We start from the raw sequence: 12568 nt of genomic DNA on the forward strand, positions 1-12568 counted from the left end.
CCAATGTCTTGACGGAATTTCTCTGGCCGCGGCAAACATCTTTTGAGCCGCTTCTTCCATTAAGCGAGACACTGAGAGACCATGGTCAAACCATGCTCCATCCCTCCACCCCCGTCAGTCAAGAAATTGCCAGGAGCCATCCTCCTGCTCCAGGAGACACCACTTTTCCTTCACAGCCTGGTAGTGTAATTTTCCATGAGTTGCGCAAATCCTAACACCATTCCTGCCACTCCTCCTGACAGGGTATCTAAAGGAGTAGAAATGTTTGGCAAATGCTTGTTTTCTTCTGTCAGTTTAGCCCTCAGATCCGTTAACACCAGCTGCTTCTTAGGCTGTTACTTGGAATGTGGCACAGATCCTCCCTGGTGTACCCGATGACCTTTGGATTGTTCTGACTTATGCAATTAAAGATGACCGGGATGCGGCCAAGCTCACGATTTATTGTGACTTGGACATCACCGATTCCATCGGACGGGCTATAGATACCACTGTTGCCATTCACCACCATGCGTGGCAGCAGTTGACTGGGTTGTCAGGCACAGTCCAGTCCTCCTTGATGGATATGCCCTTCGATGGAACTCGCATGTTTGGGGTCAAGGCTGATTCCCCCCTGGCAAATCTCTTTATCTTACCCTTCTAAGAGCACAGCCACCCTGTGGGAGGCAGATTCCACCAATTCTACCAGGGCTGGCAGGCAGGATATAACTTTTACAGGTGGGTTCGACCGATAGTTCCCAGGAGCTATGCTTAACCCTTCCTTTCTTCCCTGCTGTACCTTCTGCTATCCTCCCAGCAGCTGACTGAGGACCATCTCTCTATTTTGCAGCAGGAGGTGCAAGCCATTTTGGCCGTAGGGACTGTTGAGAAGGGTGCCTGTACTAGAAGTAGATTGTGGTTGCTGTTACCATTATTTTCCTGTGCCCAAGAGAGAGATAGTCCTGGGTCTTATTGTAGACCTGCACCTTCTCAATGCTATCCTCCGGAAGGATAAATTCAAAATGCTCACATTGGCCCAGGTCGTGTATTCCCTCGAGATTGGTTCATAGCAGCGAACCTTCAGGACACATATTTCCATATACCTGTCCTTCCATATAACTGTCCTGCGGGTGCACTGGCATTACCTGATTTTCGTGGTGGGACAGGAGCATTTTCAGTTTGTTGTGCTTCATTTTGGTCTCACAAGTGCCCTTCAGGTCTTCACAAAGTGATGGTGATGATGGTAGCACATCTTCGGAGGTCGGGATGCCAGTCTTTCCCTACCTCAGCAACTGGCTGTTTAAGGTGGGCTCGCCCCAGGCAGTAGTCAACCACCTCCAGACTACGGCAAAACCTCCTGGCATCTTTGGGGGTTCACTATCAATGTGCCAAAGTCACGTCTGACTCCTTCTCAGACACTCTCCTTCATCAGTGCTATTCTGGACATGGTTTGGTGCCGTTCTCTCGGGAAAGAGAGTTGGACATTGAGGCTATGATCCTGATCTTTCAACCTCGGTCCAGGATTTCAGTGAGCTTGACTCTGAGGCTGGTGGGACTGATAACCACATGTATACTTCTGGTCGAGCACACCACGTGGTATATGCGGGCTCTGCAGTGGGACCTGAAGTCTGTGTGCCCAACATCACAGGGATTTATCTGACCACGTTCAGATTTCGGAGGAGACTGCAAAGACTCTGCAATGGTTGTTCTTTGACACTTTTGGACCTGCAGCAGACCCCTCTCTCTTCCCGAGCCAGAGCTGGCATTAGTGACAGATGAGTCTCTTCTTGGCTGGGACAGCCACCTGGAGGTGTAGATTAGAGGCCTCTAGTCTCCATTGGAGTCCCGACTCCATTTTAGCCTTTTGGAGCTGAGGGCCATCAGTATGACATTGAGAGTCTTCCTTCTGTTCATCAAAGGGAGTCTGGTTTAGGTGCTCACGACAACACAACTGCCATGTAGTACTGCACCAGACAGAAACAGGGTGGGTCATGGGCCCTGTGCCATGAGACCTTGTGCCTCTGGACCGCCAAAGACTTTTCTTGGTGGTGAACCACCTGGCAGATTGTTGAATGCCAAAGTGCACAAGCTCAGTTGCTGGAGTTTAGTGGATCACAAGTCACAATTACACCCGGAGGTGATGAGCGGTCTCTTCAGCAAATGGAAAGAACCTTGGCTAGATCTGTATGCCACCATCAAAAGCATAACGTCCGCATTACTGTTTGTTGGAGTTTCCCAGGCATCGCACACTCAGTCTCATTCCGCCTCCCGTGGTACTTTAGACTCCTTTATGCCTTTCCGCCAATACCATTCCTGCCTCAAGAGGTGGTTGAGGTCATCTGACAGCCAGGCATCCCTTAACAAAAACTGTATATGCCTGTCATTGGGACAAATTTGTGGCTTGGTACGTTAGATTGATCTCCTCCAGGCCAAATTATCTGATTATCTCTTGTTTGTTTTGACTTCAGACTTCAGCCATATACCACCTTCTTCCCAGACAAATTGGTTCTGCGGGCTCAGTCATAATTTCTGCCGAAAGTTGTAATGCTATTGAACGTCCTTAAAATTATCACCCTGTGGCGTTCTATGCTCTGACTCAACCCTTTGAGGAGGAGAAACTTCATTGTTTGGACCCAAAGAGAGCGCTGTGGTTCTACATAGATCGTACCAAAGAACACCAGGTAGATGATCAGCTGTTTGTGAAGTTCACTAGTGTGAAAAAAGGTAGAGCTGTGCAGAAGAGAGCCATCCCCTCCTGGTTCGTGTTCTGCATTAAGATCTGCTATGCATTAGCTAGAAAGTATCCTCCGAAAGGACTGCGTGCTCATTCTACCAGAGTCAAAGCTGCTACCACTGCACTGGCATGCGGGAAACAGCCTTTACAACAAGGTTTTTACCTCGTTGTGTATTTACCACACATTTTTTTGCGCGTATGTTTTTACCGTGAAAATGTATTTAAAACACATGCCAATACCAAGCATTTAAGGTATGTTGAAGGGGCGGGGGTCTCCCCCACAAATACATTCTTTTTAAATCTAAAAACAATGCGTGGTACTGTCATGCGTTTTAAATACATATTTGCGGTAAAAACATGCGCGCAAAAAAATGCGTGTCAAAGGCATGCAAAGTAATTGCATGCGTTGTATCGTCGTACAACCTAGCATACGGAGTACCTGCCCTAGACATACGCCAGGCAGATATGCCGGCGTCCTCCATATGTTCATGAAGCACTATTGTCTGGACAGCCAGGTACCCCAGAGGGGGGGCACTTTGCCTGCTTGGTCCTGCAGGACTTAATGTTTTGTGTCTGTACCCATATCCATCTCCAAAAGGTACTGCTTTGGTATCTATTCAAAAGGTGAGACGACTAGAAGTCTCTGTTAGAAGAGCAGGTTACTTACCTGTGGTAACACTCTTTTTAGGAGGACTGTCTGCGACTAGATGGTGTCTTTCAGAAAGAACGTTACAGGATGTAAGGAATTAGTCCAATTCCAGGGTGAAAGCACAACCAGATATCGATCCCGGCACCAAGATCGATGCTGGTTCCTGCCACGTGTACGCTGGCCCTGATGCTTGTAAATCAAATCCAGCCGAGGCTGCTGCTCTTTGGAGCCATTCCGGATACAGTGCAAAATTGAGCCTTCGCTCTATGTCAACGTGTCCAGGGCATTCGGGCTATGAGCCCAATGTTTGTCTCGTTTCTGTATCTCAGGGAGAGTGATTCTGAGACTTCTTAGCTTTCTGCGTCCTGTTTGTTGAATATGCCAGATGGCACATGTGGGCTCTGCAGTGGGATTACAAGTCTCAGTGGGCTCAGCAAAAGACTGCATTTGGACTGGCCATAGACCCCTCTCCCTACCTCACCCAGAGCTGCTGAAAGTGGTGACAGATGCATCACTGCTGTGTAGGCACTGTCACCTGGGAAGGTTGGAGATCAGAAGGCTCTGGTCTCCGGTGGAGACCCGGCTCTACATCAACTTTCTGGAGTTGCAGGACATTCTCTTGGCGTTTTACACCTCCAGGAGTAGGGGAGTGTGTGTGGGTGTGTATATATGTGTGTATATGTATATAGAAATTCAGTGTGCAAAGAAACAATGTTCCTGCCTAAAACTACAGGGTTCCAACCATGCCGCAGCTGTTGGATTCAGGTGTCAGTGCCCATCCTGCACGAGGTGTGCCTTTGGTGTTTCACTGTTTCCTGTTTTGTCATCTAAAAAGGTCCCAAATTAGAGATGTGCACACTGGTATCAACATTTGTATTGAGCTCTGCGTCTGAGGGCGTGGAAAGTGTTGAGCAAGATAATGATGCCAGCGCACAGGAGAGGTGCTTATGTCTAGCTCTGCTCTCTTATTTCTAGAGCTGAATGTGAGAAGTTGGCCTGATATATGATGTCACTAGTTCTAGTGTACACCTTGTATCAGTCCAAACAACCCTTATGGTGATTGGTTGTAAAGTCAACCTTATAGACCAGCTATCCTAGTGGTAGCATGGACAAGAGCAGTCTTAGGCTAAACTCTGTGTGGCATGTGAAGCCAGCTGTTATACAATTTGCAATCCCTTGAATACCAAATGAAAGGACACCACAATAGATATATATAAAAATAGAATGTATTTATTCTAGTCAAAATATCCTCAGCACTCTTTATGAGATTCGAGGTAAGTACAACACAGTCTTATTTAAGCATACATAAGTCACACAGGTAAGTAATACAGTTAAGCCCTAGGGGCCACGCAAACCATCTACTAAGTAAGTGGTATAAGAACCACTGTCACGAACACAGGTTAGGCCTAGGCCTAGGGAATCGCTGGGGCTACACTATACTACCAATTGCTAGGAAGTGGGAGGCCCACGGGGTTCAGGTGCAGAGTGGAAACACTCACGCGTAATGCATTAAAGTCGATAGAAATAGTAATGTTTAATTTAGGCGTTTTAGGACACTTCAGAATGAACTAGGAGTTAGAGACTTGGAAACTAGACACTAGGATAGTCAATACCCTTGTGAGCACCGGAGTACTCAAGTTACCTAGCCCATGGGCTGCGGGTGCATAGGAATGAACTTGCGTCGGGTTTCGTCGTCGACTCCTATGGATGCCTGAAGAAAGATGCTGACAGGCAGTCAGTGAAGAGTGTCAGGTGGATTCCAAGGATGGAATCAAGAAGAGAGGAGACCTGCAAGCAGAGGGGACAGAGTCTAGGTCACCAGCCAGGAGCCGGGAAGGAACCAGGTGATGTTGTTAAGATGCAGGTGAAGAGGTGAAGCTTGTCGCAGCAGCCACGGGTACCAGGAGGCGTCGAGGACGACCAGAACCAGGAGCCGAGCTGCCCCATGAAGGTTCTTGCCGTTGGCGGCGTCGTTGTGGATCTCGGACTCAACAAGCCTTGGCAAGCGCAACCCACGCAGAATGAAGGACTCGCTTCTGTTGCAGGCCAGGAAGGCCTGAGGTGCTTCTCTTTTACATGGAAGCAAGGGTCAGTCTGGAGGAGCCAAACCAGCGGTGGAAAGTCAAAGGTTCGTCGTCGCAGAGGTCACCCGCCAACGGGCAACCAACCGGACAGACGTGTCGAGCAGGAAAATGCAGAAAGGCCCCACGCAGAACTCGTGGAGTGTGGAGGGCTGATCTTCGGTGCAGATGGTGCTCGGGGTTGGGGCTTCTCAATCCCCAGAGCACAACTTCGAGGAGGCCTCAGAAGCTGCACTGGAAGCAAGTAGCCAATTTCCCCAGGTAGCCGGTCCCACGTCTCTCGTCGCCTCCACGGATCTCAGCTTCGCTGTGGATGTGGATCAGGGTCGGAGAAGTCTGGAAGTCAAGGCGCCGGTCGGGCTCTGCGGTCGGTTCCTCGTAGAACTTAGGCAAAGCAAACAGCAGGTCGCTTGATGGTGCCTGTTTGCACAGGGTGGCCACTCCTTGGCCACAAGGGAGATTCTTCAGTCTTCTTCCGTAGTCGAATGTCGAAGGTCCAGAGTTTCTGTTCAAGTTGCAGGTTCAGGATAATCCAAAGTCCTAAGGACCCAGTTCCCACTCTTATACTAATCTGGGGGGCTGGTTTACCTGCTAGGTCCCTCCTATGGGTGGGACCAGGGAGGGGGGTGGTTACACCCCCTTCCCTTTGTCCAGTTTCGCGCCAGGACTGGGGCTGGAGTGCCCCAGCACCGGTTTGAACTGGACTATGCATGGAACACCTTGTGTGTCCCAAGCAGTGTCTCGTTTCATTCATCCCTCCCTACCCCAATACACTAAGTCCTGTCTGTGAGAAGTTGGCCTGGTATATGCTGCTCACTAATTCTAGTGATCACCTTGTACCATGCCAAACAACCCTTATGGTGGTGGTTGAAGTCAACCTTGATAGACCAGCTATCCTAGTGGTAGCGTGGACAGTGCAGTCTGCAGGCTAAACTCTTGAGGGCATGTGAAGCCAGCTGTTTTACCATATGTAACCTCCTTGAATACCAAATGAAAGGACACCACACAGATATATATTCAAAATATATATGTATTCATTTAATAAAAGTATCCCCTATACTCTTTATGAGCACAGAAGCACATTCGTTAAAACAAGGCAGTATTTAAATATACAAAAGTTGCACAATTATGGATGGGCCAGGTGGCCAGCTAAACCATATACTAAAATAGTGGTATAAGAACCACAAATAGAAAGGAAGGAAGGCCTAGGGCCTTGGGAATCGCTGGGACAAGGAGCTAACTGTAGTTAGTGACCAGGAGGCCCACAGGATGCGTGTGCAGTGTTAAAAGTTACACGCGTGCACCTATTGATTTCAATGGGTGCGTAAAAGTCACAAGGTTAAAGGAAAAGGAGCCTTCCGGATGGACTAGAACCTAACAACTTGAAACCTAGACACTAGAGGTGTTTTTCTACCCAGGAGCACCGGAGTGCCAGCGTTACCTCACCCACAGGAAGCGGGTGCATAGGGGTCAAAGTGCGTCGGGTTTCGTCGTGCAGGTCTATGGAGCCTGAGGATGAAGATGCTGCAGGCGGCCAGGCAGGAAGAGTTCCGGTGGATCCAAGGGTGGATCTGAAGAGTAGAAGACCTGAAAGCAGAGGGGACAATGTTCAAAGTCACTAGCCAGTGACCGGCGTGGAACCAGGAAGGAACCAGGCGATGTCGGGTGCCAACAGGTGAAGAAAGGAAGCTTGTCTCTGCAGCCACGTGGCAGTGAAGATGTCGACGACGTCCAGGAGTCACTCACGAGCTGTCCCACGAAGGCTCTAGCTGATGGCGGTGTCGGCTTCTTGATCGGAGCAAACAGGCCTTGGCTAATGCAAGCCACGCAGGAATCGATGGATGCTTGGTGCTCTAACCAGCAAGGTCAGAGGGGCTGCTCCTTTTCACAGGAGCAAGGGCCAGTCTGGAGCAACCAGACCAGCAGTGTTGATTGTAGATTTCGTCGCCAAGATGGCCACTAGCCAACGGGCCAGTAACCGGGATGACGCGTCGAGTGGCAAAAACCAAAAGGGCCCCACGCAGATCTCGTGGATGCTGGAGGGCTGGTCTTTGGTGCAAATGCTGCTCGGTGTTGGGGCTTCTCAGGGCCCAAAGCACAGCGTTGAGGATGCCTCAGGTGCTGCGCAGTCAGCTTGTCGTGGACGTTCCAAGATGGCCGGTCCCACGTCTCTCGGTGCCTCCACGGGTCTCTTTTTTGCAGGGACTGTGGATCTGGCTCAGAGATGTCTGGGAGTCTGGGTCTTGTTGGGCTCTGGGCTCGGTCTCCGGCGGGAGGCGGCGGCGGCAAAGCAGTCGTTGAGTTGCTGGATGGTGCCTGTATTCACAGGGTGGTCACTCCTTGGCCACAAGGGAGATTCTCCTCAGTCTTCTGTGCAGCAGAACGTCGAAGTCCAGTAGTAGTTCTTCTTAAAGTCGAGTTTCAGGATGATCTGAAGTCTTGGGACACAGCTCCTACTCTTATCCCAAATCTAGGGGCCGGATTACCTGCTAGGTCCCTCCTCTGGGTGGGACCAGGAAGGGGGGTGGTTGCACCCCCTTTCCTTTGTCCAGTTTCGCGCCAGGACTGGTTTCAGGTTGGGTACATGTCGTGTCCCTCTAGAAGGGTGGAATGCTACCCCCGTCGCCAGAACTGGCGAGGGGGTACTATTCCAAATCGTATGACACCTTACTCGACATGTTTTGATAAAGCCAAACCAAAGTTACCATTTGACCGCGAGGTACATAATGCACTTAAGAGTATATGGTATGGCAATATCATGAAACAGCTAAAGGACGTTGTTCCGAAAGCTGCAGACAGGCTCAGCTCATGCCAGAGCACCATCTCACATGAAACCAAGCACTCTGCCTCCAGGATTGTTAAGGCCTGCCTGATAGGTTACCATGTGTCCATATATGTTAGATATAGATATACTATTTCTAAGTAAGAGGTGATTACACCAACTTACCCCAGCTGAGTGAACAGCCAGTTGTGTCAAATAGTGAGGCCAGGCCAGGGGTGGCACAATACATGCTGCAGTCCCTGGTAGGCCTTGGATACACCTATGCCCTGGGTACCTGGGGTACACTGTTACAGGGTCCAATAAGGTGAACCAGTTCCAATTGGTAATGCACCTAGTGTGCATTGGCATTAATGTAGGGAGAGAGCAGCAGGGCTGTGGGTCTGATAAGCAGGCCCACAGCCACACTAAGTCATAAAACCAGTGAAGCAAAAGCCAAAATTTGGGGTGACCATAGGATAGCAGGCCCTACTCTCCTACACTGTCTGGGGTGGTGCTAGCACCTCCCAAGGCAGGAAACCTATTGTCCAAGCCTCCCTCGCTGGAAGGACTCCCAGCAGCAGGAGGTCAGACTTGTGCCTGTGGCAGCAGCATCCATTTTGTGATGCTGGGGCTCTGGTTAACTTAAACCGGGTAGTAGGATGTTAACATGTCTTCTCCCTCTAGAAGGGGGGAATACTATCCTCACCACCAGAAATGGTGTGGGGGTAGTATTCCAAAGTGTTAGACACCTTACACGACCTGTTTCGATAAAGCTAAACCATAGTTACCATAACCGCGAGGATTATAAGGCACTTTAAGAGTATATGGTAGGCGATATCATAGAACAGCTATAAGGACATGGTTCCGAAAGCTGTAGACAGGCTCAGCTCATGCTAGAGCACCGTCTCACATGTTACCAAGCACTCTGCCTTCAGGATTGTTAAGGCGTGCCATAGGATTGACTGATTGGTTACCCATGTGTCTATATATCAGGTAGGCATAGGAATACTATGCCTAAGCAAGGGGTGATTACACGACCTTGCCCCAGCTGAGTGATCAGCCAGTTGTGTCATAATGGAAGGCCAGCCAGGGGTGGCACAATACATGCTGCAGCTCCTGGTAGGCCAAGGGTACACCTAGGCCCTGGGTACCTAAGGTACACTGTACAGGGACCTATAAGGTGATCCTTACCAATTGGGTTATATACCTAAAGTACATAGTATGAATTTAGAGAGAGAACAGCTGGGCTGTGGGTCTGATTAGCAGGCCCACAGCCACATCTAAGTCGAAAACCAGTGAAGCAAAAGCAAAAAGTGGGGGTGAACATAGAAAGCAGACCCTACTCTCCTACACTGAACAAAGCCGGTACAGAGCAGTATGTTGCCACCTAGTGGCGTGCTGGAGCACTACTATTAAACGTTTCTGGATTCAGTCTGGCGCCCAGTGGATATTCTGAAGGGGAGGAGTCTGTGGACAGAAAGACTATCCAACAAAAAGAGCTTTACCGGAGGTAAGTACCGTGTTAATCTGGTTAATTGGATATTACCAAAGAGAGACTATCATCCCACTAGCCATGGGAACAGTGTTGTAAAAAGGTAAGTTCTTAGCACTAGAGATCTATAGTTAGAGACAGTTGGGGTAATAAGTAGACCTCTGTGTTTTTGTATGACCTTTAGTTTTAACTGTACTATCTACTACCCTATTAAAGCACTTCTTGTTGTATGGTAAAACATTGATTGGACATTTAAATTAAGTGTTATCTTTAGGGTCACTCTGAATGATTTCTAACCTCTCAGTCCCTGTCCCCCCTCCTCTAATATGCCTTATCCAGTCACACTGGCTACGGTTGAAAAGTGAAGTGGCTAAAGGGAACACCTTGCTATCAGATTTGGATTTCACCATTATTCTATCTTTGGAACATTAGTGGTAAACATTACCCATCCAGGATACTGCCAATAGCATCTAATAGACAGGTCACAAAGAAAATTCATCAGAGTTTACTTTTCAGCCAAATCCTTTACTAAATACTAAAGAAATAATGACATCTGACAGTAACCCACTTTCTGCTGATGCTCCTTTGTACTATACTCCTAACTTTTATTCTTCTTCAGTCCTTGTTGTAGATCGATATTGAGATGCTTTCAAGTTGCTTTTGTGTTGTGTACAGACATTCGGAAATCCATTTTAAAACCTTTGTTTTTATCTAAAATGCTTTTTCATTATTAACATGCTTTTAATTTTGTATGTAGTTTGAAAAATCAGATAATCACAAATGCAGTTACTCTGTATATACAACTGGCAATAAGGAGAAGAAAGGTCTATGCACACTTGGACACACTATTGCATGAAAAACCAGATGACTATACATAATCGTGATACATACATTGGCACTAAGCACTTTATATTGTATGACAAAGGGCATCGTTGTTCATCATCCATCACGTGTGAACATAGCTGTGGTATACACAATGGCATTATGAATTTTATATACTTGTATGGTATAGGTTATCGTGTTGTTGTGACAGAATTGTTTTTATACACCTGAACAATTTGCACTCTATGTACTTGAATGTCTAAGAACCACTCGTTGTTCCCTCTGATGGTATAACTACTTCCATTTCTGTACCTAAAGAATCAAACTGTAATTTGTTATATCATACGTCAATGAAATGCTGTTTTTATCTTTTGATTGTGTATTTTTAGGTATTTTTTAAGTTTGCAATTGAAACTGTTTTCTCCAAATTGTATGCTTTTATGGTGGTATTATTTACACCGAATAAAGCTGATTTGACTTTGACATGACTAATTGTGTTTGATCTATTTTGTTTGACTTTGTTGAATATTGTTTTTCAGGTTCTTCCAACCAAAATGTCATATGCTGCTAATTTAAAAAATGTGATGAATATGCAGACTCGGGAAAAGGAAGGAGAAGAGCAAAATGTACCAACAGATGAACCGGAAAGCACAAAGTGTGCTCCATCAGCTCATGATTTAGCCGCACAACTGAAGAGCAGTTTATTGGCAGAGATTGGATTAACTGAAAGTGAAGGACCGCCTTTGACATCATTTAGGTAATGAAAGACATAATCTCCATTTTAAAATCTTCTTAATGAACAATAACAGCTTATATACTGTTCTGCGTGTAAAAAAAAGAAAAATCTGGTTGACACAGTTCTATATTCAATAGAGAAGCTTTTTTTCCAGATATTTTACGTGCCTGCACCCGCTTGTTATTTATTTTATTATAATGATTTAGTCAAAACACCTTGACATTTTGCTTCCTTTTGCTTATTAGCTTTTACAATTGCTTAGTGTAGTGTATCTGATGGATACTTCTTCCTGAAGATTCCTCATGAATATTCTCCAGATGCTCGATTTGAATCCAGAAACGCTTTCCCTGAAATAGCTTTCCAGCGTCACTATGTAGCGTTGTGTAGCAGCGTCCACTTCATTGGCCTCCCAGTATACGATGAGCTAGCCCCTGTCAGTACCTGATTTTCTACACCTTAGTGCATGTCCAGCTCTCTTCTCAGTGTTTTACTGTTGAAATTACTCAGCATTTAGCAGTGATTAAGTCAACTGCCTTATATGGTTTCGAGGTTTAAATCCTTTCGCAAATGCCGTAAGAAGGTATCCTTATTAGACACGTATGGCATCTGCATGTCATGTCCAGAATCTGAACACAACACCTGAATCTACGTTGCCTCATGATGCACACCAACATGTCGGAGATCAGAAAGTCACTGTATCTGAAAGAAACACGTTAGTTAGATTCCTTACCTTAGAATATCCCCAGGCGTCAGGCTGGATCCGGAAAGATTTTCGTCAGCAATACCTTTGCGCGTTGCTAGGCGTCGTCTCGACTCCGCGTCCGTCGTCTACGTCGTGATCGCCAGGATGACGTCGTCGGAGTACTTAGACGCCGCCCTCGCGCGCTGACGTCAGTTCTTTTTTTTTCCGCGCAAGTAAGCGCCGATTTGGGAAGAGCATACCCTTTTAGTCCCTTTTTGACTAAACTTTTTGAACTCTTTTGGTTCCCATTTCTAGTCGACCTCGACTCTGGTGCCGGTAGGGATGCCTGGATTCAAACCGTGCGACGCCTGTCACTGACTTCGGTCCCGACGCCGCAGGCCCCCGTGGCATCCAGGCCTGGATCCCGGTCGACGCTAGTCGACCTTACGACCCCTCTGCCGGCGTCAACCCCTTCGGTGCCGCCCCTGGCGCTGTCTTCGGACAAAGTCGTCCCCAGGTTTTGTCCCAGTCCCAGATGACAGGTTCATCTTCCGCCCGGCTCCGGCCATTCCACCGGTCTACCAGGAGTCGGATGACGGGGACGACTGGGAGGGGTCTGAGGACCCTCTGGCACA

The 12568-nt window shown here is 47.6% G+C and overlaps 1 protein-coding gene across 15 annotated transcripts in view; it reads left to right on the top strand.

Annotated features, from left to right (window-relative positions):
* Positions 1-12568, top strand: part of UBR5 (ubiquitin protein ligase E3 component n-recognin 5) — a 2036132-nt gene that overhangs the window by 1498536 nt on the left and 525028 nt on the right. For all 15 annotated transcript variants that reach the window (XM_085605144.1, XM_085605147.1, XM_085605145.1 and 12 more), the window contains one exon: positions 11055-11272. In XM_085605144.1, coding sequence (XP_085461270.1) covers positions 11055-11272 — 218 coding nt within the window. The remainder of the gene's footprint in view (positions 1-11054; positions 11273-12568) is intronic.

This window comes from Triturus cristatus, chromosome 5_1 (genome assembly GCF_964204655.1).
Source record: "Triturus cristatus chromosome 5_1, aTriCri1.1, whole genome shotgun sequence".
In the NCBI taxonomy this organism is placed as follows: domain Eukaryota; kingdom Metazoa; phylum Chordata; class Amphibia; order Caudata; family Salamandridae; genus Triturus; species Triturus cristatus.